This window comes from Eucalyptus grandis, chromosome 7, assembly GCF_016545825.1.
Source record: "Eucalyptus grandis isolate ANBG69807.140 chromosome 7, ASM1654582v1, whole genome shotgun sequence".
In the NCBI taxonomy this organism is placed as follows: Eukaryota; Viridiplantae; Streptophyta; class Magnoliopsida; order Myrtales; family Myrtaceae; genus Eucalyptus; species Eucalyptus grandis.
In genome coordinates, this window is record NC_052618.1 from 58,057,112 (window position 1) to 58,081,036 (window position 23,925).

General features: G+C 40.3%; 4 protein-coding genes across 6 annotated transcripts; 1 reads left to right on the plus strand and 3 right to left on the minus strand.

The window, feature by feature from the left end:
- Nucleotides 1-239: 239 nt before the first annotated feature.
- LOC104454490 (histone-lysine N-methyltransferase, H3 lysine-9 specific SUVH1) lies at nucleotides 240-5,100 on the minus strand. Its single transcript, XM_010069345.3, has 3 exons — nucleotides 4,806-5,100; nucleotides 2,142-4,508; nucleotides 240-634 (listed from the first exon to the last, which is right to left on the minus strand). Exon 2 carries the CDS (start codon nucleotides 4,240-4,242, stop codon nucleotides 2,200-2,202), a length of 2,043 nt encoding a protein of 680 aa, XP_010067647.2. The 5' UTR covers nucleotides 4,243-4,508; nucleotides 4,806-5,100; the 3' UTR covers nucleotides 240-634; nucleotides 2,142-2,199.
- A 406-nt stretch (nucleotides 5,101-5,506) lies between these two features.
- LOC104454491 (CO(2)-response secreted protease) lies at nucleotides 5,507-11,371 on the minus strand. Its single transcript, XM_010069348.3, has 11 exons — nucleotides 11,186-11,371; nucleotides 10,931-11,031; nucleotides 10,733-10,830; nucleotides 9,837-9,989; nucleotides 9,231-9,342; nucleotides 8,505-9,045; nucleotides 8,229-8,329; nucleotides 7,472-7,714; nucleotides 6,802-6,916; nucleotides 6,483-6,696; nucleotides 5,507-6,298 (listed from the first exon to the last, which is right to left on the minus strand). The coding sequence occupies exons 1-11, from the start codon at nucleotides 11,279-11,281 to the stop codon at nucleotides 5,748-5,750; spliced, it is 2,325 nt and encodes a 774-aa protein (XP_010067650.2). The 5' UTR covers nucleotides 11,282-11,371; the 3' UTR covers nucleotides 5,507-5,747.
- A 2,481-nt stretch (nucleotides 11,372-13,852) lies between these two features.
- LOC104454492 (protein NCA1) lies at nucleotides 13,853-18,167 on the minus strand. Of its 2 annotated transcripts, none has more exons than XM_010069350.3 (8): nucleotides 18,031-18,167; nucleotides 17,516-17,834; nucleotides 17,050-17,281; nucleotides 16,797-16,942; nucleotides 16,129-16,216; nucleotides 15,838-15,984; nucleotides 14,425-14,574; nucleotides 13,853-14,348 (listed from the first exon to the last, which is right to left on the minus strand). In XM_010069350.3, the coding sequence occupies exons 2-8, from the start codon at nucleotides 17,794-17,796 to the stop codon at nucleotides 14,292-14,294; spliced, it is 1,101 nt and encodes a 366-aa protein (XP_010067652.2). In that variant the 5' UTR covers nucleotides 17,797-17,834; nucleotides 18,031-18,167; the 3' UTR covers nucleotides 13,853-14,291. The 2 variants fall into 2 exon arrangements, with proteins under 2 accessions (XP_010067652.2, XP_010067651.2); XM_010069349.3 differs by having other exon boundaries at nucleotides 17,516-17,840.
- A 1,236-nt stretch (nucleotides 18,168-19,403) lies between these two features.
- LOC104454493 (pentatricopeptide repeat-containing protein At2g19280) lies at nucleotides 19,404-23,461 on the plus strand. Of its 2 annotated transcripts, none has more exons than XM_039318278.1 (5): nucleotides 19,404-19,557; nucleotides 19,896-22,423; nucleotides 22,580-22,701; nucleotides 22,805-22,946; nucleotides 23,128-23,461. In XM_039318278.1, the coding sequence occupies exon 2, from the start codon at nucleotides 20,132-20,134 to the stop codon at nucleotides 22,322-22,324; it is 2,193 nt and encodes a 730-aa protein (XP_039174212.1). In that variant the 5' UTR covers nucleotides 19,404-19,557; nucleotides 19,896-20,131; the 3' UTR covers nucleotides 22,325-22,423; nucleotides 22,580-22,701; nucleotides 22,805-22,946; nucleotides 23,128-23,461. The 2 variants fall into 2 exon arrangements, with proteins under 2 accessions (XP_039174212.1, XP_039174213.1); XM_039318279.1 differs by having other exon boundaries at nucleotides 20,361-22,423.
- The last annotated feature ends 464 nt before the right edge of the window (nucleotides 23,462-23,925 follow it).

Consider the following 23,925-nt stretch of genomic DNA (forward strand, 5'->3'; position numbering starts at 1 on the left):
ATTGAGTCATTGTCAGAGGCCGTTATCCTTAGCTATCAGAGGCAGTAGTTGTCTTAATTTGATGAAAAGATATCTAAAATAAAAATCATCGTATCTTCTAGCCAATTGGCACTTGGGAAGAAAGTTTCAGGAGTCTGGCATGTTTGGTCCTCCAAGTCAACATTTTGGTCCCTAATGTGTTGTTTTCATGCTTGATAGTCAGTGCTTATCTTCTAATAGTAAAGCTTAAATCAACAGTATAGCCCGGCAAGAACCGGAAAATTTCACCCCCTTCATCTATTTCATTCCACATCCAACTACTAAGACTGTTATTCATTACAAACGTCAACTAGCTCCGGAAGCCTTCATCGAACGCAAAATTTCGGAGGTGGAAGCTACAAGGGGAACCGAGCTAGTTGTACAAAAGGCCATAGGACATATACAATACCTAAATCAATACCCTTATCCACAAATTCTAAAAGCAAAAGGGTACTTCCAAAAAGGATTCCTTCAAGTCCAGTCTGTGATGAGGTTACATCAACGGCAGATGCCACAAAATGATGCTTGATCGACATACCATCTGTCCCTTCCAAAAGGTACCATGCAGAGCAACCAGTCCCCGACGGGAGTTCTGACTCAAAATTGCTGTTACATACTGAAAACAGAAACATCAAAAGAAAGTCAATATGAAAAGCTCAACAATGTGAACAATCGAGATGGAATATCAAGAGGAGGAAAATACACCAAGAGCAAGGTAACGATCTGATTTCCAGATTTTCTTTTCTTTCTGAAGAATCATGGTAAACCAGATTCTTGGAAAATTGCTTAGCAGGAGAACCACACCCCAACCAGGGTTTAGCACTTTCGGATAAGTCAATAACACAAGAAGAATTTTCAGAACCACTATATTAACTATGTTCAAGTAGCATCATCATTCTATCACGTTGTAAATATTACTTCCGGTCCCAAAAGACAAAAAATTGCTGCTAATGTTCAAGGAAAATCCAATTACACGTGTTCACTCCTATGTAAATACCTCCAAGCAGAGAAATGTACATTGTTGAAAATGCCTGTAAAAGGATTATCTTGAATAAGAAAGGTTCAAATGAGTGATTTGCACACCAAACAGATGGAAAGATGCACCAAAATGGATGCATGTGGACATCTTGTATCATGCATCAATGAGAGTTTAACAGAATCAGACAACAACAAGAAACTGAAGCATGCACACTTCTACACGACATAAATTATAGGCATATAGATATGACGTTATAAACTCCAATAAACAAAGTTAACCTGAGATCCGTCTTTAAAGATTTAAATTGATAAAAGAGGAAAATACAAAAGGTTCCTAAAAGATTTTAATTAAATTCCACACTAATAAAGAAGAGGAATATACTCATAATTCAAAACATCTAGAATAAACGATCTAAACCCAAAACACACAAGTGCACATAGAGAGAGAGCTATTGCGACCCTTTTATCTAAGCAACAAAATTTTTCGAGGAAAAGAGGATTACTCAAATATGCAGGAAGGCCAACAAAGAAAATGCACAAAGCCAGAAAACACAAAAGAGAAGCTAAAAAATTAAACTCCTTCCATACCCTTTTTCCTTAAAGACAAAACCTATCAAGAAACAGGGGAGTACATTATCCAAATATACAGGAAGCACAACAAAGAAAATCCAGGACAAAGCCACAAAAACATAAGAGAAGCTAAAAAGTTAAAACCACATTCCAATGCAATGAAACTGAAACTTCAAATCCTCCATTCTTTCATTCAGCCAAATTTTGTCCCAAAAAGCATAGGTTGATTAACCTTGGCCACACGAGACTGAAGCGTACGTCTCCATTTAGTACTTAAGAACAAGAGAGTGAACATCATTCAGCAATTTTGCTTGTCTAAGAAACACTCCAAAAAATTTGGTGGGGGTAGTTAGACCATGTGCTGCTATAAAGGAAAAGAAGATATCTCATGTTTTCTAGTATTGTCTCTGACAAACCACTTAAGTAGCATAACAAGAGGGTTTTTGATGAGTAAGCCACGAGATCCTAAACATATGGGTATCTTATTGAACACCACATGCCATGAACAGAGACAACAAAGTAGTAGTTGCATCTTCACAAAAATCTTGCAGTTATAGTGCGAAAAGAATACCAACCATATAGCTTAGACCATGCAATGCTGCATCATGCCCATCCGCTTTCCAGTATAGAGAACTATAACACAAAGTAATCACGGCATTCTGATGTTCCACAGAGGCATTTCTTTTTCCTTAAGTTAAAGCCATTATCACCTTCTTGAGGCAGAGTTCCATAATCATAAGTCAACTCCGTCATCAGAGGAATATGTCTAACTGCAAAAAAGGCAATGTGAACAAAAGACTCATTGTTTTCTTCATAAATAACTGGTTGCCAAAAGACATTTGGGTTGCAACTATGATTCATGAAGCGAGCCACATTTCCGAAGTCTTTGGCAGTCATAATTACTGGAGAAGGAATATCAGGATCCTCTGAAGCCCCATTTGTACCCTCTTCTCCTAGCAATCCAGGTTCATAATTCCACTTGAATGGCTCGTAGCTACGGCTAGAGTCAAAGATATATTCATCATTATCACCTTCCTGCAGCTTCTTCTTTAGTCTGTCTTTGTCGATGACTTCACCAGCATATTCACATATAAAAGCTCCAGCTCGAATAGGATCATATGAACGTAGGCCCCAACCCCTATCCTTTGTCTTGAACACCTCCAGACGGACTTTCAAACCACTCTGTGAGACTCGAATTTTGCAGTTAGGCCCGCATGGACAGGAAGGGCCACATTCATACACGAGAGGCTTTCGGCTCACCAGAACCCCGCTGGTAGTATATGGAAGATCGCCACTATTTTTCCTGATGCAAGCACAGTTGAGATCACCAGCAGCACATCCTTTACGACAGCCGCATCCATAAGAGGACTGCACTATTGCAAATGATTTCGAGTACTTTGGAGTGGAACAATAAGTAAAGTAAGCAGGTCCTTTCTCATCGTCAAAATCGTTAACAAGGGAAACAGCAATTGTCTCGACCCCAGAAGTCAAGTCCGGAAGTATAAGTCCGGGACGGGATGAGATATTTTCCTTCCACTTTTCAATTGATTTCCAAACAGCAAAGGCTTCAGGCTGCCCTGGTACTCTCACAAACTTGTATTTAAAAGTATTTGCACCAGATTTGCCTTTCTCCACCCATGATTCTTGTATAACATAAAGGCCATCATATACATAGATCTTTGCATTCGGATTGGCTACATCTCTGATACCTCGAATAACTCTGACCTCATTGGCTCGACGCATGCTTCTTTCCAAAGCAAGATTACCCCTTTCAAGTTTCTGGTCACCAACAGGCTTATCTCGGGTCATGGCCCCACCTTGGCCACTGTAGATCAAAATATCCTTGTCTTCTGCATCATCATCGTAATATCCAGATGATACGATGCTTACAGCTAGGGGTTCTTCATCCAAAGAACCTTTGCCACCTATCCAGTCAATTCCTCCCATAGACTGAGAATGAAGACCCACCATACACAACTCCATCCGAAAAAAGAAAATGTCACCAACTTCAACCCCAGGGACAACTCCAATTCTTTTCCTCATGTTTGTCCTAAATCCTTTGGTCATCAAAATATTGGCAGCCCTCAAGTCCGACCTCCTTGCTAATCCACTAGGAACTTCCTTGGCATCCTCCAATTGGCTCAGCCTCCTACGAAGCCCATCAAATGTGATTAGTACAAGATCAACCACATACCTGCTCCCATCTTCTCGTTGTGCTTGACTGACTGGAACAACATAATTTGCAGTGATAGCCGGATTAAGATGAAACTTTCTCCCCTTTTCCTTCTTCTGGGAAGAAGTAGACCCACGTGTCCGAGAAGAACTACGCTTTTTACTATTGGAAGGCCCAGCTTCTTTTCCCGATTGATCTACATCTCCATTTGCCATCTCAGGGGTTCTAAAAGCACGAATCGGTGCCGGAGCAGCCGGAGGAGTCCACGTCGGGGGTTCCTCGGGTTGGTTGACTTCAGGTGGCTCAGAAGGCGGTGGCATGCTAAAAGGGTAAAATGGGGAATAACCCGGAGGAAAGGGACCGCTGGGAGATGGACACAAAAAGGGTGGAGCTTCATTGGCATTTGGGAAGATAGGCCTCAGACTCCGCAGAGGCTTGACATCCAAAACCCTTGACTTATCGAAAGCTGGAGGAACAGCATTGAAACCTGAACCTCCTTGCATTTACAAACTCCGGGGAGATTAACACTTTAAAGAAACCCGATGTGTTACCACTGCAACAACAACACACCGCCTGAAGAGCTCTTCAGAACAAGTAGTTTCGCTCATAACAACTCCCGGAATCCACCTCGATGACCTTTATTCATGATATGAGACATTCTCCTTCCCCGGAACTCAGGAACACGGCAACTTACAGGAGAATATTGTAAATCTGACAAACACAACCTTCTTAACCAGGGCAAAGTCAAAGGGTCACCCAGAAACCATACCTGAGAAAAAATAACAAAAAAAAAAAAAAAAAAGCTTAAAGAAGTTAATCCACACGAATTCTTTAATCGCTTGAAAACACATGCAGCATAACCTCAAGCCTAAGTTTCGGATCAAGCAACGATCTTTGAAGGAAATGAGGATTCTAAAAACCCAAAGCTTCGAACTTCGAAGCCCAGAAAGAATATCCAGATCTACACCCAAAAAAATACCTCATTTTTTTCTCGTAGGACATCATAATTACGCATTCCATCGGGGGGAAAGAAGAGGGACGAGAGCGATAAAGATAAAAGTCTCACCTTTCCGGTCGGTTTACATCATGCTAGGGCTTCGAAGGCTAGAACAGCCAAGGATCGATGGTCCAAACCGGCAAAACATCCAGAACCCAGTTATCTCCACAACGAGCGACTTCAAAAAGTTCAAACCCTCATGTCATTTTCTCTGTGGGACTCTCTCTATCTGGGTTTAGCTCTTGCTTGCGTGAAGAAGATCGTAAGCCGCTTTTATACCAGCCATCTCTCCACACGCCCTCTCCGTCTCCGTCTCCGTCTCCGTCTCCCTCTCTCTCTCTCTCTCCCCCTCTTTTGTTTTGTTTTGCTTTGTCCAAAAAGTGGGACTCTTTTTAGGACATGAGCAAACGGTCTTGTTTTCCCTCATCTTTTTCGGTAACATGTTTTGACGAAATTACATTTTATACCAGAAAGTTACATTTCTTTCTCAAGGAGAATCTATACTTTAGTTCTTCTCAATACGTGGCGCTTCAGAGAATATTAAATGACTATTTCTGATTAGTATCTTGATTACTCACTTTGATGGGTACTGATTCGTAAAATTAACCCACTAAAGTTACTCTACTATATTCTGTAATAAAAAAAGGTTTAATCTTTCGAATTTGGGTCAATGGCAATTGGTTAATGCCCAGATGGGTTCAAGTCTGGAATATAGTAGCTTTTTGGCATTAATTAGCATTGATTAGTGATATCTAATCCTAATCATTTGATGCAAAATCAGCAGATATCATAAAATGAAATTATGGCATGTGGAGTCTGGAGTCCTCATCATGAATGATGAATATCAGGATTTCTAATCTATTGATAAGGAAAGTTAGCTTACAAATAACGACAACTTTTACTGGTTAATTTTCTTGATGAACAAATAAAAAAATGCCTTATCATCAAGAGAATTATATTGCATCCGTCACCCTGTTCTCTGGTCACAGCAGCCACCTCAAACTCATGACATCACTCGACATTAACGGCAAAAACTGTACGGACGGAATGTGCGCCGTCGGACCAAGTTAGAGACCCGAAATTGTAGCCACCGGGAGCCTCTTTCCCTTGGAAGGAGACATTGTACGAGACCCTCCTCGCATTTGGCCTGAAATCAATCTTACTTGGGGAGACTTCTACTATCAGTCCCATGGGACCGTCCACACTAGCGACGTATGTCGAATTCGCGGGTCCCACGTTCGTGACTGTTCTCGTGACCGCTCTTGCCAATCCATGCCGGTTGAGACTGCCTATGGAGATGGACGGATAGTTGATGTCGGATATGAGCTCTTCGCTGGAGTTTTTGGGGCAGTGGAATTCGGAACCGGCCATAGAGTTGATGTTCTTTTGTGAGTAGCCCAGGTAGCAGAGGAACTTGAGGTAGTCTTTTCTGGTTGTCTCGAATACTAATCCCGGGTGAAGAGCTCGGTAAGGACTGATTTCTCCGACTCCGATTTCATGTGGGTTTGCGAGGCTCCTTGAACTGTTCATCAATGGCTTGCCCTCATTGTTGACAAAGGTCGCTGAAGACATCAAGCAATGGCGACACGTAAATGACAACTGCATAATCATACTTGTCATGATATGGACAATCTAATTGCTCAAATGAGTTGATATTCCACTTCTAAACCAAATTGCATCCCGTGTAGGATGAATCGTGATGTATTTCGATGACAGGGATCTTCAAACTATTTATCAGTGGCATACCTGTTGTCATAAGTGCGGATTTGATCATTGAAGAGCTCCATGTCCTGTGAACTGACTTGATTATTGCAGCCGCTCCTGAGACGTGAGGACAAGACATTGAAGTACCGGATTTTATGCTAAATTTAGATGGCTCCTCGCCAAATGGAACACTCCCAGGATCCTTCTTCGGAATGTCTGCTGCTAAAATGGCAACTCCGGGCGCCATTATATCAGGCTGCAAACGTGACAGTTGAAAGAAAATGTCATGCAACTTCATGAATATGTGTGTATACCCATATCATTTCGGATTTTTGATGTGCATATCAGAAAAAGAAATAACCTTAAGGATGTTTTCTGTTAACTCTCCAGGACCTCTTGATGAGAAAAGTGCAACAGTTGGTGCTGGTCTTTGGCCAGAAACTGCGGTTGCCTTAAGAATGGTTGCAGTAGCATATCTGTAGTAAAGGAACAAAACCAGAGGACCACAGTTCTCATGTCAGTTATAACATATTCGCTCAAGGATGGGGACAAAAACAACCAACTGATGAGCTCTTCCATCAATTGCTGAGAAAAAAAGAACGGGAACTCTTCAATCGATTGGAGTCCTTGAATCATTCTAATTTTCACTTTTGATATGGATGGAGAATCAGTACAGTGCAATAGGTTGATCTGTGTTAGTGGAAAATAAGGATGAGTGATTAAATAATGTCAAACGCTAAGAAGAGGTACATAAATTAAACTAAATAATCATTTCAGGAATTCAAACATGAAATGGCGCATAACAGCAGCGTCAGTACTCATTTCGAATTATGTTACCCCATGACATAAAGAATGAAGACTTCATCAGACAATAAATCCCTGCTATGGACAGTGACATTTAGATCATGTGGATTATTGCCTGTTCATTTTGTCATAAGCTTAGAGAGTAAGCTGATCGAAGATAATGGGTCGCTTTTTTTTTGGCATTATCCACAGCATATTATTACAAGGACATTGTAAGATATGCTCACTTGGCAGAACTGATGTACTTTAGAATCTTGTACCCAGCAACATTGTCAACCTGTGTGAATGGAAAAACACCTGAATCGAGAGGATCTCCAACTTGATTCTCACCAATCAGAATCATCCCTTTGGCTTTGGCATCTTCCACAACAAGCTTTTTGATTTTTCTAGACCCCATGGGATCAGTGTCAACGCAAACGACAATTTTACCAGCAACTTTCGTCCAATCTATTGATCCTGGTATGCAGTTCCTGCACAATGGTAAAAGCGAAATGACATTATCCCTGGAAATCACTCACGTAAAATTATGCATTTCATAAAAATGTCAGGTAGGTATTTTCTTTCATATTGCAGTTTAAGAAATATTTATGAACCTCTACCGCCAGTATAAAAGCAAACGATGCCATAATGTATGTGAAGCAATCAGCAAAACATCAATACCTAAATATCATGGACTCTCTTTGGTCATGGTCGATTCAACATTATGTTATATTTTCTTTGTGTTGAGGTGCCAGACAATAGCTACAATATTTGGCACCCAAATATAGTTAAAATAGATGCGTACTTAAAGAACAAGATACTGCCATATGACTAGAGGGAGCTTACCAACAAGAAAAGAGACAAAAGGGGGAATTTTCCAGCTTGTCTAAAGCTAAAAGAGAAATATGTCTGTAAGGCAGACATTCATTAAAATCTTTGAAGTGGATCACATACGCGGCCATCACATATCTACGCGCTAAAGTTGCAAGTCTGAGGTATCACTACCTTGCTTCATCTGCAGGGGTAAAATTAGCCGCAGCATTCTTAGCATACACAAGTGGATACTTCTTTGAGTCAGTGAGGTTTGAAAAATTGATAGCAGATCCCTACAAGCAAATTTTCAGAAAATGACTCAGTGAGGTTTGAAAAATTGATAGCAGATCCCTACAAGACAAATTTTCAGAAAATGACTAATCTGTGCCACAACGATGAGCTCAAAAGTTCGAAAAAGAAACTCCCACATTGCTTAAAAACTCTAGAGATTTCAGTTGGGCAAATTACCTTAAATATTCTCCCGCTGCCAAGAACCACTGCGGATTGGAATTCCCTATCGATGCTAGAAGCTGCAGCCGTGAAAATCCATGGAGCTGTATTCACAACAGTGTAAGCGTCAGGCCCATCATTCCCACCAGAGCAAACCACCAAAACTCCCATCTGTTCCGCATGAAATGCACCGATAGCAATAGGATCATGCAGATAATCAGCCTGAAATGTTGAGCTCGACCCAATCGAAATAGAGATGATATCGACTCCGTCTCTTATTGCATCATCGATGGCCTTGAGGATGAGCGAGCCAGAGCAACCCTCTTCGGTGCAGGTCTTGTAGGTCGCGATCCTAGTGGATGGCAAACCGCCCTTTGCCGTTCCTTTGGCTAAGCCATAATAACTTGCATTGGCCACCAGTGCACCGCCTGCTGTGGAGGCTGTGTGTGTACCGTGGCCAACCGAGTCCCTTGGTGACCCGGAGGCTTTAGTTGATTCGGTGCCAGTGCCATTAGAGTTGCTTGATCGGATGCCATAGTATCTTGCACCTATTAGCTTTCTGCACTTGTTCTCACAATGACAAACTTCCATAAATCAAAACAAACCCAAATGCAGCAATGACTGAACAATTGGGGGGTTGAAGGCTTTGTGGAATTTAATCGTCCTTCTCACCCGCTAAACTTATAAACTTTTCTTTTGGTGTATTTCTTATGAAGAAAAGTTGGGACAAGGACGATTAATTACCTGTTGCAATTAGCTTTCTTGAAATCTGATGCTTCCATGCAAGTTCCCTTCCATCTTGCAGGGACTTCATTAACTCCCTCATCGCTGAAGCTCGGAGACTCTGGCCATATTCCTGCAGCAACATATGACATGTTGGGTTCATTACAGCAGCATCCATACTTAGGCACGAGAATGAAAGATAAGGTTTTGCGAGACGACAGTCATTCGACTAATTGTCAGCTTGTAAATAAATAGAGTTGTCCCTATGGGGGGCTGTCTTGATATGAATGCAACTACAAATTTTTCCTTGTATGGGTCAACTTATGTTATGTTACCAGCCTCTGGTTTTCTTCTGAAAACATGGTAGGAACTGTCCATATGTTCTCCAAGAAGCACTGGGAGTTATTTGTCATTGGTCTTTCATCGTAGAAATTGAACTCACAGATGAGATATCTCTTTGGAAAGTTGAATTTTTCAAAAACATTTCACGCATTGCCTTGATTGATCCCTAAACTTAAGTCTTATCCTTAATGCTCAAAGGTTTTATTATTTATGCTCTGCTACAAAAGCAAATAATGCAATCCATAGCATTAATTTAGCATAGGATACTTGAGAAAGATTAATTACCTGTGTCAATAACTCCAATTATGACATCATTGGATGGATGATGATTTTGGCTTCTTGCTTGATCACTTGACCCCACTTCCAAGAAATCCCAAGAGCGTGTTGTATGAAGTTGAAGCAGAGGATCAGGAAACACTGATAGCACCTTCTCATGGCCTGGTTTTACAGTCCAACACTTTCATTAGAAATTGTAGTGTACTGTTTTTTTTTTTTTTTTCAACTTGTGACATGTCTGCATCATCAAAACACCTTAACAGGAGGAGAAACAAAACGACTGCTTTATTTTTCCATAAAGCAACAAAACAAAAGCTATATCAGCTTCTCCATATTTATAATCTCAAATAATAAAGCTGCAAACATGGCTAAAATTAGCTGGTGGTCTGTGCTGACATATGTGCTCTTCGGCTCTCCATGGTTTTGGTGATAAGAACAAAAGCAGATATTGACAGGCTTGGACAACAAATGTTAGAAAAAAAAAAAATAAAAATAAATCTAACAATAGACTATTTTACCCATTTTTCGGCTGTAGCAACAAAAAATGATCAAACGAAAAAATGAAAAAAGTCAAAACTGTTTGAACACAATACCAGGGCTAGTCCCACGAAGAACAGTGAAGGCACAGTTCAAGGATCATTCCACAGCTTGCTGTTGAGTAACCAGCATGTTAGGTGATGATTTCTGTCTAAAAATGACGTAAATGAATAGCCATTAAGTGTGCGTGAAAGTTGATGATTATCCCATAAATGCGTATTTAAGAATGATTGACGACGATATGCTTACAGAAATTGGTCCACTCCACCATCCACAGACACTCCACACCCAGCATGCGTAGAATAAATGTTATGCACTAAATGGTAACAGTAGCATGACCAAGTATTCATGAACCAAACACTCGTTACCAGATAATTTAGAAGCTTCACTTTCTGTGAGCATGGCCGAGAAACCTCTAAATGCATGGTTATAATGGTGGAGTAGAGACACTTTCTGGTTCTTTTGCCTGACCCAATTAAAGAAAAAAGGAGATAAATTACAACAATTAGAAAGAATATCAAATGAGGAGTAATAAGTTGAGACAACGGTGATCAAATTATACAAACCTTGAGCTAATGGAGGATAGAATTTGCAGGTGAGATAATTCTGTAGCTTCAACATCTTCTCTGTCTCCATTTGATGAACTTCCCATGTACACAACATAAGGCTTCAAGTTTACCAAATGCAAAAAAGAAAAGAAAGTTAGAGCTTTAATTTTCGTATGCAACAAGGAGGGGTTAGTTTCAGCAATGAGGATTCTTTTAGACAAATTCTTATAATTATGCAGAGCATATTGTATATATGCAAGCACTTGCACTTACCTGTGGAATTGGGTTTGAAGATGTGGCGGAAGAGATGAAGAACCAGGGAAGAGAAAGAAAAAGGAGGGATTGAAGAAGGAGGAGAGGAGAGGCCATTGGTGAGAGAGATCAGGGTGTGGTTCCACAAGGAGTGAAAGTGAAGAAGAAGGCAAGAACTCCATGAGAGACCATGCATTTAAATACACTCGCATTGGATCATGGGCAATATAACATAATCAGTTAAAAGAATATGTGGTTGAGTGTGAACTAAGTTGCCCACCTCAAAAAAGTACAGCCATGACACTGAATATGATAAGGAAGTGGAAAAAGCCACAAAACTTAGGTGATTAAATTCCATCATTAGACTCTCCCTATCTCTCAAACTCTCTGTTCTGATCCAAAGTGCAAGATTTGGAAGATCATGTGTGATGACTCTGTCATTTTTTGACTGATTTTGGTCACATTAAGCTCTCTCTCTCATCCTCCTCCTCCCCCTGTGCTGGCAAACAATTATCTTTGTGTGACCCACCAAGACATAGTTTTTGTTTGGCCAGTTGTGCTTGTCGGTTGATGCTCTTCATTGAGGCGTAATAAAGACTTAATTCCATGTGAACCAAGGATTGAGATGATAACACCTGATTTTTTAGAGCCTGGAGGAAACTGCGGGAGGCAAGTTGTCTCTCTTTTGGGGAAAACGGAAAAGATGAAGCCTGCCCCTCCTGATAACATACTGCATGACTCAATTCCATAGTACACTAACTAAAATAACCGTTTTAAGAGAATCTACATACGATGCATGCACTGAAAAGTCCCACTGTAGATGTCATATTTCTATCAAGTAGTAATTGTGTGCTTATTGAATGTATTGGATATCATTTCTCCAGCTTTATAATTTTTTGAATTTCGAAGGTACATTTTTTTATTTTTTTATTTTTGCATGAGTGGAACCGCAACTAAAATATGATGTAGGGTCGGGCATGATAAATCAAGCCTTACACTGAATATAAAAACACTTCACATTTTTCGAGACATTAAAAATGACTAAATTTTTTTTAATTTCGCAAGCAATACTATTTTTTAAAGTGTGTTCGTCGGTGCATTAATGCAATGCACCATCACAGAATAGGCTTCTGCAAGAGAGAAGCAAAGCGAAAACTGGATTGCTTCTGTTTAGGCATGTGGGCTCTCTCTCTCTCTCCCTCTCCCCATGTGTCCGACAGGCAGAATAGAAAAAAATCAAGAGCATCCTCTTCTTATTCGGTCTAATCTTGAGACTACCACATTGTGATTGCACTTGCATGTTTTTCCTTAGTTGAAGTAGTTGCAGCTGTAGAAGATAAGCCATGTGAGAAGTGGTGTGTTGTGGCTTTAGCCTTTTGCTTTGGCTCGAGTTTTGCACCAAAGAAAATCGGAAGTTTCGATAGAGATTTTCCTAAACTCTCTTTTGAATTTTTAAGAGAAACGATTGGCCAAATAGTGTCTTACCTATAGATAGATGCATTTGAGGCAAGACACAACTAAAAAAGTGGAAAAGCTATGCCGCATGAAATTCTAGGTGCGACAAGCCCTCCAAACGAAGTCGAAAAGCGATGCTACATGAAGTGGTGTATCGTTCATGGCACAAACAAAAGGGATATACATTACTTGCAGTGTCAGCAATGGGCATGCGCTAGTGCTTCTTTTGCAAAAGACGAGGGAGATAAGATGACGGGAAGCTTCACTAGGCAAAAGGTGCAAAATTCTCTCCTTTTATTCTGTAGTCTAAAATCCCAGATGACAAACACGAGAGAACATTCTCTTCTCCTTCACGTTCTTGATTTTCCTACCCATACAAGCTGTATGCTTTTACTTTCTTTTGCCTCTCGTCTCTTCCCTTGGATCTTTTTCCATATTCTCTCTTGTCCACTGTGGAGCACACAACACTCAGTAGCTTTGTTATCGATCCGGTGTTAACTTGATCTTTCTTATGCTCGTGGTCATCGACTTGTCGGTGTGTTTTAAGCTTCATTTTCATCTGTTCAGGTCAATCAATGACACTACGCCTTGATAAGACTATTCTACCTTCATTTGCTGTACCGCCAAGAACTTTTGGTTTATGCTTTAGCTCCTCCGGTTTGTCACATCATTATACTCAGTCCTAAAATAGGGGTAAGAGAGTGAAATCTCACATCAGATCTTTTTCCCCACAATGCCCTAAATTAAAGATTGCTTTTTCTTGGCCATCAGATCGAATGTTTGCTTGAACTTGGTTTTCATTATAACAGCTCTTTATATGCTGCCATGATGTTGTTCCGCAAACTCGCTCATTTACTTCCTCGCCTTCTTTCTCACTGAGACAGATTCGATCAAGACAGCAGATGTACAGTGCAATTGCAGACATGCTACTGAGAATGAGGCTGGATTACAAAATTGATTTATTAAGTTACATAGAGAACTCTAATAAGAGAAATAAACAAGTGGGTCAAGCACCCAAAAAGGATCTGCCCCATCGCTTTTTTATAGACTAGTTTAACGACCTCTAGCAATGTTCCAACCAAACCAATCAGTTACGAGTCATTTAAGACATTGTTTCCTTTACGTAGAACCAAATTCTATCTAAAAGTGCCCCGCATGTTCAACTTCACTGAAATATCTACAACGTCCTCTTACCTTCAGATTAGAGAACCCAAAAGAGAAAGGCTCGCGATCGAGAAGAACATAAACTCTACATTGAACTTATAGACGTCACTTGACGTCGCAACATCCACCTTACAGCTTCAGGTGCAAAAATCCCAGGAACCATTTATTACAGGAGAGAGGCTACAAGAGCATTACATATTGGGACTTCAAGGTAGAAAGTTACGAAACCATGAGAACAAACCGATACTAGAACAAGAGGGAAACAGATTAGCCACCACAGCTTCATTCAGTGGTCACTCACAGATTACAAAGCATGTCAATGCCTTTCTGCTGCCGACAATACCCATCACTTAGTCCTGCAGGACTATCTTCTTGGGTTACATCATAGATGCACTTTCAACTCTTGCAGTTTCTCATGAAACTGATTTTATTATTCGAGACGGAAGGCCAGGAATATACAGTAGCAGAGGAAGGTAGACAAACATCTGAAGCCTGACCTGAGCGAGTTTTATTTAGGTTCTTTCTCCACCAGCTGGGTTTTCAGAAACTCCAGCACCGATTGCCGCTGTATAGGGTGCTAAAAATGTCAAAACGAGCTTTAGTAGCAAAAGTAGAAATCAAGCCAAGAAAATTCATCTTACACGCTGTTCGAGACCAATATCTTCAGATTTCAGTGTCAATGATTCCAGCAGCTTTATGCCTTCTTGAAATCCTTGAGTGGCATTATTTTCATTTCCAAGGCTCCTGTCGACATCCGCCACTTTCGCCAGAGAAACAGCCACATCCAGAATCTGTTGACAGATGGATGACCAATTGCCGACTATTAATAACAATTAAAGAAATTCAACAAGGATGACCAATTGCCAACGTGAATTTGCTTGACATGAAAAAATCAAATTTATCAAGTGACCAGTGTTCCGTCACACTGAACAAAAGTATCGTTCAAGGTTCGCTCTTTTGAGAGTCTGTCCAAAAGAGAATGGCAAAGTATTTACTATCCATGGTTGCAGAAAATAATAGCAATATTAAGACTGCCATACTACCCTAAAGATTGACCAAATGTCAGACTTGCTCAAACAGGGTTATACTGACATTGGGAGAAATACCTGAATGTGGACTCAATCTGATTTACATACATTAACAGGTGTAACCACAGGTAGAAAACCCAAACCTAGCTCACCCACTAACAATCTATGGTACACGACAAATAGAGTTTGAATCAACATGTCATATTCTAGTAATTTGAACCAGTCATCTGTAGATGTTCTTCTTAGTCAAGAGTAGGTTACAACAAATTGAGAGCAATGTTGAAAACCACGAAAATTCAGAAAGGCCTTCTTGATAACACCCATCCAACTAAAGTAGTAAGTCAGTGCTCCCAAAACACAAGTCAAACTTAAAGGAGCACGACAAAAGAAAAGGCCAAACTCAGGGAGGAAGAGAGACCGAAAGAACCTGCATAAAAATCATGCAAGGACACATTATGTATAAGTAACTAACGTTCTGTGTGCCAGTATTACCTGATATGCTTTAATGTTGCAGCATGCGTACTTCATATGGACAGAGTTTACGATGCTAGCATGAATAATAACTCATAATTAAGTAAACATCTTCTGATGCACTTTGGTTCATGCAGTGAACCTCATTGCAATGGGGAAGTCAGTTTATCCAGCCAAGTTTCCTATTTAAATTACATTGCCACTACAACTAACATGCAACACCAAGAATACTTGTTGACCACATCATTATGAGACAATAAGTATCATCTAAACAAATTTTTTAAGTTCAAGCATGATTTATATTGTATTCTGTTTTCTAAATTATGTGCTAGTCCATCCTCTTCCCCACTATTGTTCAGTGAACGTGGATAATAGAGGAGAAATCATATGGATAGCAAAAAAATAAATATTCACAACAAGTGCTAACGGATACATTGCAACATAAAGAAGATATCCTACAACTTCATCACGAAGGCATTGCTGCAAATCGAAGATATACTAGAACTTCATGGTGAAGGATAAGAACTGCACACACAAGTGGCAAAAAGAACGAACCTGCGAAGGAACATCCGGACTATCCTTTGCAGCATCTCGACGGACATTCAAGGATCGGTCATAATAAGATCTTGCGGCTTGCAGGTCTCCATCATAATATTTAAGATCGCCAATTTTGTTGAGGGAAACAGAGAGTGTATGTGTGATCTGCATGGAAGCAAGTTTGACATGCACAGAAAGAGAGAGAGAGAGAGAGAGAGAGAGAGAGAGAGAGAGAGAGAGAGTTATTGAGTATAATGTCAGCATTGAGTATAATGTCAGCACAATATCAACTAAATACCATGCAATTACCTCCATATCATCTGCTGGCAATTTTTCTAAAAACCCAACACTTTCCTCAAAATATGTGACCGCAGACACAGCATCTCCTATTGCTCGACTGCAACAGACATGCAACATTGACAGTCAATCACTATCATCTAATATGTCTCAATAATTGAAGTATTTCAATTTCACAATGCAAAAGGAATTTTGTAAAATGCAAAGAAACTTTAATCAACTTTACATTTTATAAAATACTATATCTATATCTTTGACAGTAATGCATCAATATCTATTCAAAAGCAGCCAGAAACTACAAACCTTGGAACCACAGGCCGCAGCCTTAAGTCTTGACCACCTTACAACTCAACACTAACTCTAGCATACAATGCAACAAAGATCAATGACCAAAACCATAACTAACTCCCGAACCAGAGAAATTATCTCAATTGAGCTATCTTTAGTGCATAAGAACTCCAGCCATAACAAGAGAAGCCTTTTCCTGGCTACATACAGGAATGAGGCAACAGAAAATATACCCCATTTACTGCTGGCTAAAGGCATGCATTTCTGAAATCTTTTAAGTTAAGCTATCAATACATCAGATTTTGCAATTTCTAGCAGAAGTCCAATTGCAATATGAAACTTAAAGTTTAAACGTGGGGATATCTGGTTGATGAGAGAGAGAGAGAGAGAACCAGCAGTCACCAAGCATGCCGAGGACAGCACCCAGCTGAGAACACAATTCTGACGTGCTGCCCGTTCTTGTTATCTGATCTCTGATATCCTCAGCACAGACACTGAGTCTTGATTTGGCACTTTCCACATTTTGAGCACGAAAAGCCTACACAAGTGGGAAAATAACTTAAGAGCATAGATTGTCAAACGGAACTCGTGGTACCACAAAGCATAAAGTCCCAATGATTCAGAAATGCGATTCTATAAACCCACCCGCATGGCTTGTTGAACCAAGAAAGCACCTCTTTCCAAAGACACGTCCTCATATATCACCGTCTCCTTCGCGCTAACTTCCTCTTTATCAACATTCTCAACATGGGACCTCTTAATTCTACCATGGCCTTCGATAAACCGATCAACTATGCTCTGAAGATTCGAGTCAGCTTCTGTGCCCTCAATATCAGCTCCACAGAGTGGGCAGTCCTTAAATCGCAATATACATGCTCTACATTCAACAACCCAAGCGAAATAATCGTAAGGTCCACAAAGCTTAAAGAGGAAAATTCAGACAAGCACCGCTGGACAGATAAAAGATATGCATTCGACTGAACTAACCTAGCCCACTCTCCCCACGTCACCCAAGCAATAATTCGTATGCGAACTTTCTTTAACAGACTACTAGAGACACAAGTAATAAAACCGAAATAACACGAAAGGAATGATATTTAAAGGTCCTCACTTGCAGAAGACGTGAGAACAGGGCACGCATTTGGCGCAATCGAACAGAAGGGCCTGACAGATCATGCAGCTGAGAGGGCCGAGCTTGAACGTCTGCGAGTCGTAGCCGAGGGGGCACTTGGGGGAGATGGCCCCGGCATCCGGCGGCGCGTCGTAGCCGAAGGGGCACTTGGGGGAGACGCTCGCGGGATCCGCGCCGGCCTCCTTCTGGTGCTTCCTGGACGACGGCGGCGGCGCGTCCTCGGGACGCGACGCCTTCACGAAGGGGCAGACCGGTTTCATCTGAAGGCTTCCTTCCAACAGCAATTACCGACGCGGACCTGCAACTAAACCCCCCGCGCGAGGGGCCGACAACGATCCGTCAGCGACAATCGAACGAAACGGATCGCGAAATCGATGGGCAATTCGAGGCCGGGGCCATCGGGCCTCAACCGAAGATCAATCGAATCGGATAGATGCAACGATTTCAGCGGTCATTATATATATATATAGAGAGAGAGAGAGAGAGAGAGAGACCTGGGGGAGAGGTTGTGGAGCCGATGAAGCTTTGCTGCTTCTGCTTCTGCTTCTTCTTCTTCTTCCTCTTCTTCGTCTTCGCACCACCTGTTCTTTTTTCCCCTTCCCCGATTCGATTTTCTATTATCGCGTTAACTATTTATTTGGCTTCGTTATAGGATATATATATATATATATATATATATATATATAGTAAATTACCCCAACTAATAAGGATGCACATGACAACTATTATGTTTTAAAATAGATTTTTCTCTTTCTATTTCTAGAAAATATTTTACGTAAAAAGTAACCGTTTAATAACAACACAAAATTTATATTTTAAAAATAAAAATTCGTTTGATAACGACATAAAATTTATTCATTTCGGACGACTTCATTATATATAGTAAATTACCTCACCTAATAATATTCTTGAACCATATGATTTTTGAATTTTCAGGAAAATATTAAATGGAGAAAAGTCACCCTAATTCCTAAATTATGATCATCTTAATACATTTATCCAAAGTTTTTTTTATTGCATAAAAACCCTCAAACTTATATTTACATGACACATATATATTTACCTGAAATTATCATTTGAACAGTCAAATATTCATCGATGGCATTTATTTGCAATTTTTTTTTCCTATGGAAGGAATTTGAAATGAGGGAAGAAGTTTGCTTTTCTTTATCATATCAAAACTCTTTACTCTCTAGTATCATCCAAACCAAAGTGTACTTCAAATTTGATCTTAAAATTGAAGGATTTATCTTGAAAATAGATGTATGAATGTAAATTTATGGCTTTCAACATTAGGATTTGGAGTAAATATATCATACCGATATAAATTATAGATAATTATATCACATAAATATAAGTTTTGAATTTTTTGTGTCATAAAAAAAATTAAATTAGATACGTCACAGTATATACAATTTATGATTTTTAGTGATTTTTTTCTAATGGTAGGTAGTGATATTTATTCATCTTGAGAGGTTGGGGCGTTTACATTTGAAGTGATTTATGGAATAAAAAAAATAAAATAAAAAAGAGGGTATGCTTTCAATTATTGTGATTTGAGACATGAGAGCGACAAGGGGACAATTGTTTACAGTTGGACGTTGAAAGATGAAATTCCTCTGTGCTTTTAAGAAAATAAATAAATAAATATGACAGAAAGTCTCAAAGACATCTTTTCTTTCGTACTTTAAGACAAGATTAGTTATATACTTTGACTCCTGTCAATTTCCGCGGTCGCTGATCGAAAACGGGCCGCCGTAAAATTAGGCCCGGCTCGTTTGAACGTCGGCCCGGCCCAGGACCGACCCGCTTTGCAGACCCGTCGGGGCGCCTCCATTTTTGTACAGTTTGACAGGAGAGAAGAGAGGAGAGAACTCAGAGAAGCCGTTAACTCTCTCTCTCTATCTCTTCCAGTCGCTCGTCAGGCGTTCTTCTGCAGTCGAGCTTGAGTTTCAGCTGAGCTTCACCGCTTCTCGAAGCCCTAGCAGTTGCACCGACTGCTTCGGCATGTTGCGCGGGTGGTAACGAGTTTGATCTCTGCGCTTTTTTTTTTTTTTTTTTTTTTTGGGCTTAATTTTGGTTTGCTTTTTCGTTTCTCTTCGTTCGTTTGGAGTATTTCAATCTACGTGCTCTTCGTGCTCCCTTTTTTTCCCGCTCGTTTCCGGGCGTCCGCGATGAAAGCGGGGGCCGAGGGGGTAGAGGTTGAAACTTTATTGTGTACAATGATTTTTTTTTTTTTAATGTGTGTCCTGTGGTTTGGATTGGAAAAGGCTGGACCTTGTCGTGATATCGGCGCTTATATTCGGATAAGCATAAGTCGCGAGCGCGTAGTGACTTTCCATCTCTTGCTTTTGTGTAGGATTTCGCAGGAGTATGTGGCCATCGTGGAGATTGAGGTTTTCTGGATTCTGAATCGAGTAGTTTGTAGGTGTGCTTAATCAGGGTTTTGGTTTACTAGGAACATAAATGGGTAAATTTCCTTGCTTTTTGGAGTAGTACTTATAGCTTCAAACGTGGAGGGTTGTGCGAGAATTAGTTGCCATGGAAATTGCAATGTTTGGAGCCATGTTATATCCATAGGTAGAATGAGAAAATATGGTAGCAGTTTCCTGCGAAGAAGGCGATGGCATTGTTGTACAAGTTCATTTTCCTAGTATTATTCTATTGGTTATGAGGGGTTCTATTTCTCTCATTTATCACTGCTCTGCCAAACTCAAGCTGATACTTCGGAGTAATAAGATTTCTAGACCTTTTTCATGTGGGAATTCAGCAGCTATGTGCTTGAGCATGCTCGATGATGAGCCCTCCATTTCTTATGATGCAGAAGATATACCAAAAAGAGGATGCATCTCAGCTGTAAATGTTGATGAATTGGAGTCTCATCATGGTGATCGTTGTTCTGCTGAGGAGCTTTCCTGGTTTTGTGAAAATCAGAAGTCAGAGGAAGTTGAGATGGAAAGCATGAAAATGTCAGACACAAACTGCGAATGGATTCGAGGTTGTGAAAAGTTGTACTGGGCTAAATTGAATCAGATTAATATGGTCCGGGGCTTGGACAAGCTCTTTGACCAGAATTCAGAAGCTGCACTTGCTCTAGCATTAAAAAATGGGATCCGAGCTACTTGTAAAATGATTCATATTTTTGCCTCGCGGAACATGAATCATATGGCAGCTTGTCTTGTCTTGTATCTTGTACGAACATATCATGGTCAGAAGGACTCATTCACTCTATTGTTAGATACTTTTCTTGATACTTGTACAGAAAGAAGAGTACTTAAAGCTGTATATAGTATGCTCGTCAATTCTTATATCAAGGAAGACATGTTGAAGATTGCCCTTGAAGCATCATTTAAAGGAAGATTGCTTAAAATATTTCCTTCAGCAGCCGTCTGTAATTCCTTATTGCAGGCACTATTACGATCCAACCAATCAGACCTGGCTTGGGATTTTTTGGAGGAAATGCAATGTCAAGGAATAGGTATGAATGCCTCTATTATCAGTTTGTTTATCAATGACTATTGTATCAAGGGTGACATAAGAAGTGCTTGGAAGTTGGTCACAGAAATGAAAAATTTTGGGATCAAAGCTGATATGGTTGCATATTCTATCATAGTTCACCATCTCTGCAGGATGTCCTGGTTAAATGAAGCTACATGTTTATTCTTTAAAATATTGCAGATGGGCTTCTTTTTGGATTCTGTTGTAATTAGTTCAGTCATTGATGGCTATTGTAAGGTGGGAAATCTAGGAAAAGCAATCCATATTTTAAGCATGTGCAACCTTCCCCTTGACAATTTCTTGTATAATAGTTTTCTCACAAAGTTATGCAGAGATCATGACATGTCGGATGCTTCAAAACTTTTTCTTGAGATGCCTGAAGTAGGCTTACATCCAGATTGTTATAATTATACTACCATGATCAGAGGCTACTGTAAAGCCGGAGATACAAAGAGAGCTTTACACTACTTTGGGAAAATGTTGAAAAGTGGTAATAGACCATCCACAACTACATATGCAGTGCTCGTTGATGTGAATTGCCAAATAGAGGACATGGGAAAGGCAGAGCACGTGTTACAAATAATGATGAAAGATGGCTTAGTGCCAGATGTTGTTGTTTGCAACACTTTAATGCATCTCTATGGGAAGAAGGGCTGCTTGCATAAGATTTTTAAGCTTTTGGGCTTGATGACAACTGTTAATATTTCTCCTGATATAATCACGTACAACACTATCATTCACAGCCTAATGAGGAATGGGTTTATGACTCAGGCAAGAGATATTTTAGATGAACTAGTCCAAAGGGGCTTCTCTCCTGATGTTGTGACGTTCACTAGTGTGATAGATGGATTCGCAAAAAGGGGGAATTTTGAGGAAGCTTTTCTCGTGTGGTCCTCCATGAAAGTACCAGTGCAGCCTGACATTATAACTTGTAGTGCTCTTCTCAGTGGCTATTGTAGGGCAAATAGAATGGAAGAAGCAAACGTACTATTCCGCAAGATGCTTGACGCTGGACTGAGGCCTGACCTGATTCTGTACAATACTCTCATTCATGGATTTTGTAAGATTGGATGTGTAGAAGATGCATGCTGCTTGGTCAATATGATGGTGCAGGGTGATATTTATCCAAACAATGCTACTTACAGGGCACTTGTCCTTGGCTTTGAAAAGAAGCGGGTCAGAAATCCTGCAGAAACTGCACACTCTAAGCTGCAAGAAATACTAGCGAAAAATGGCATTTACTTAGGTGTTGATGCATACTTATCTATGGTAAATGGACCTCGCAAGTGAGGCACTGTAATTGCTTCGGAGATGCCCTGGCATGTGTCTGACTGCTTGACTTCTAATTGTGCATGCTACAGTGGCCTCGGAGATGCCTTACCAAATTGTGTAAGTTCTTTTGCATTTTAATTGTGCCATTTAAAAAATTGTCATATGTTTACCTTCTGAGAGAAAATATCATTAAATTTTTGGCTTGTTGGTCACTTGGTCCATGTGGCCTTATTGGAGTTACTCAAGTATCTAAGTGTTATTTTCTCATTTTAGATGTATGTACTTGAAGACCTGACCACTCAAGATGGTCCATTACTTAACTCTACATAGATCAGCCTGAGCTTGGAGATGGGCGTCTCACAGAATCAGTGAAGTCAGTCGCATAAACTTCCAAGGTAAATGAGTATAGATATTTTCGCAGAATAAAGTTCATATTACACCTGATAAACAGGCCTTTCAACAAAAGACTAGTAAAACATCTAATTTTGCTCTCCTCAGGAGATTGAGCTGCCGCAATTCTGAATGCTGGCTGGCAGAGGTGTTTTCTTGTCTTAATGGTAAATGTCCATCGATGGGGTAAAGAAAAGTCCGCTGGTCGTCCGAAGTCCTCTTCTCATGCCAAATTTGCATGGAAATGAAGGTAAGAGCATTCTTCTGGATGCTTGATTATACACGCAAGCTTTGTTGTGTCGTCGGGGTTATGCGTTCACAGCCAGATAAGGCAGGGTTCTCTAGTTCACCACCTACGACGAAGGATTACATTAAATTTCATCAACATAAAAATTTTCTTTTTTGTGAGTTTCCTTTTCCATGACTTGCAGGTCCCCCTTGCATGGAAGCTGCTATGGACCTACTGTCCGTGAGTTTTCATGGGTAACCAAATTTGAGGGGATGGCCGTAATCCTTTGGAACCTTCAGTCTGTATGCTTTACAAGAGGTGGGCGGACCTGGGGAAAATGATGGATCCAGAAGTTGTTAGGAGTGGCTTCCAGTTGGGTGGATTTTTGTTTCGCTTGCTAGTCATTCCCTCTTTTCTCTATGCTAAGTTCGCACGTAAGCGAGGCATTCTTATGCTATGAGCGACTTCTTGTATGGTTTGCACATTCTTCTGTAATTAGCGATGATTACAATGATTACATTTTCATTGGATGAATACACGTTTTCCCTACCATTCTCAAAATAATTAGCTTACTCCAAATCCAATTACTTCATTTCGACCATTCATGGATGTACATGAGGTCATTTCTTGATATCTAAGGTCTCGATGAATGATGGTAACGTCTAATACTTTCCACTAGCTAGATCCAGCATCACCGTGGAAAAATTAACTGATCATATAGCCTGACTGGTTGGATAGTTTGCACTTGCACACGAGGAATTCATCCACGATATTTGGCCAGGTTAGGAATTTCATTCTACCCAGAACCTACCTAATTTATTACTGACCGGTGCGGAGTGAACCGAATTGTCGCTTTCCAGTTCTTCGCCTAGTCAAATATGAAGGCAGAGGGGACAACAGCGATTGCACAGGCTCAAAAGGCAAGGGGAGATCTCTGTGCAATGGTGTGACACTCGGCATTCATCAGAATCCTGGAATGAGACTGAGCAAATGTGGTTAA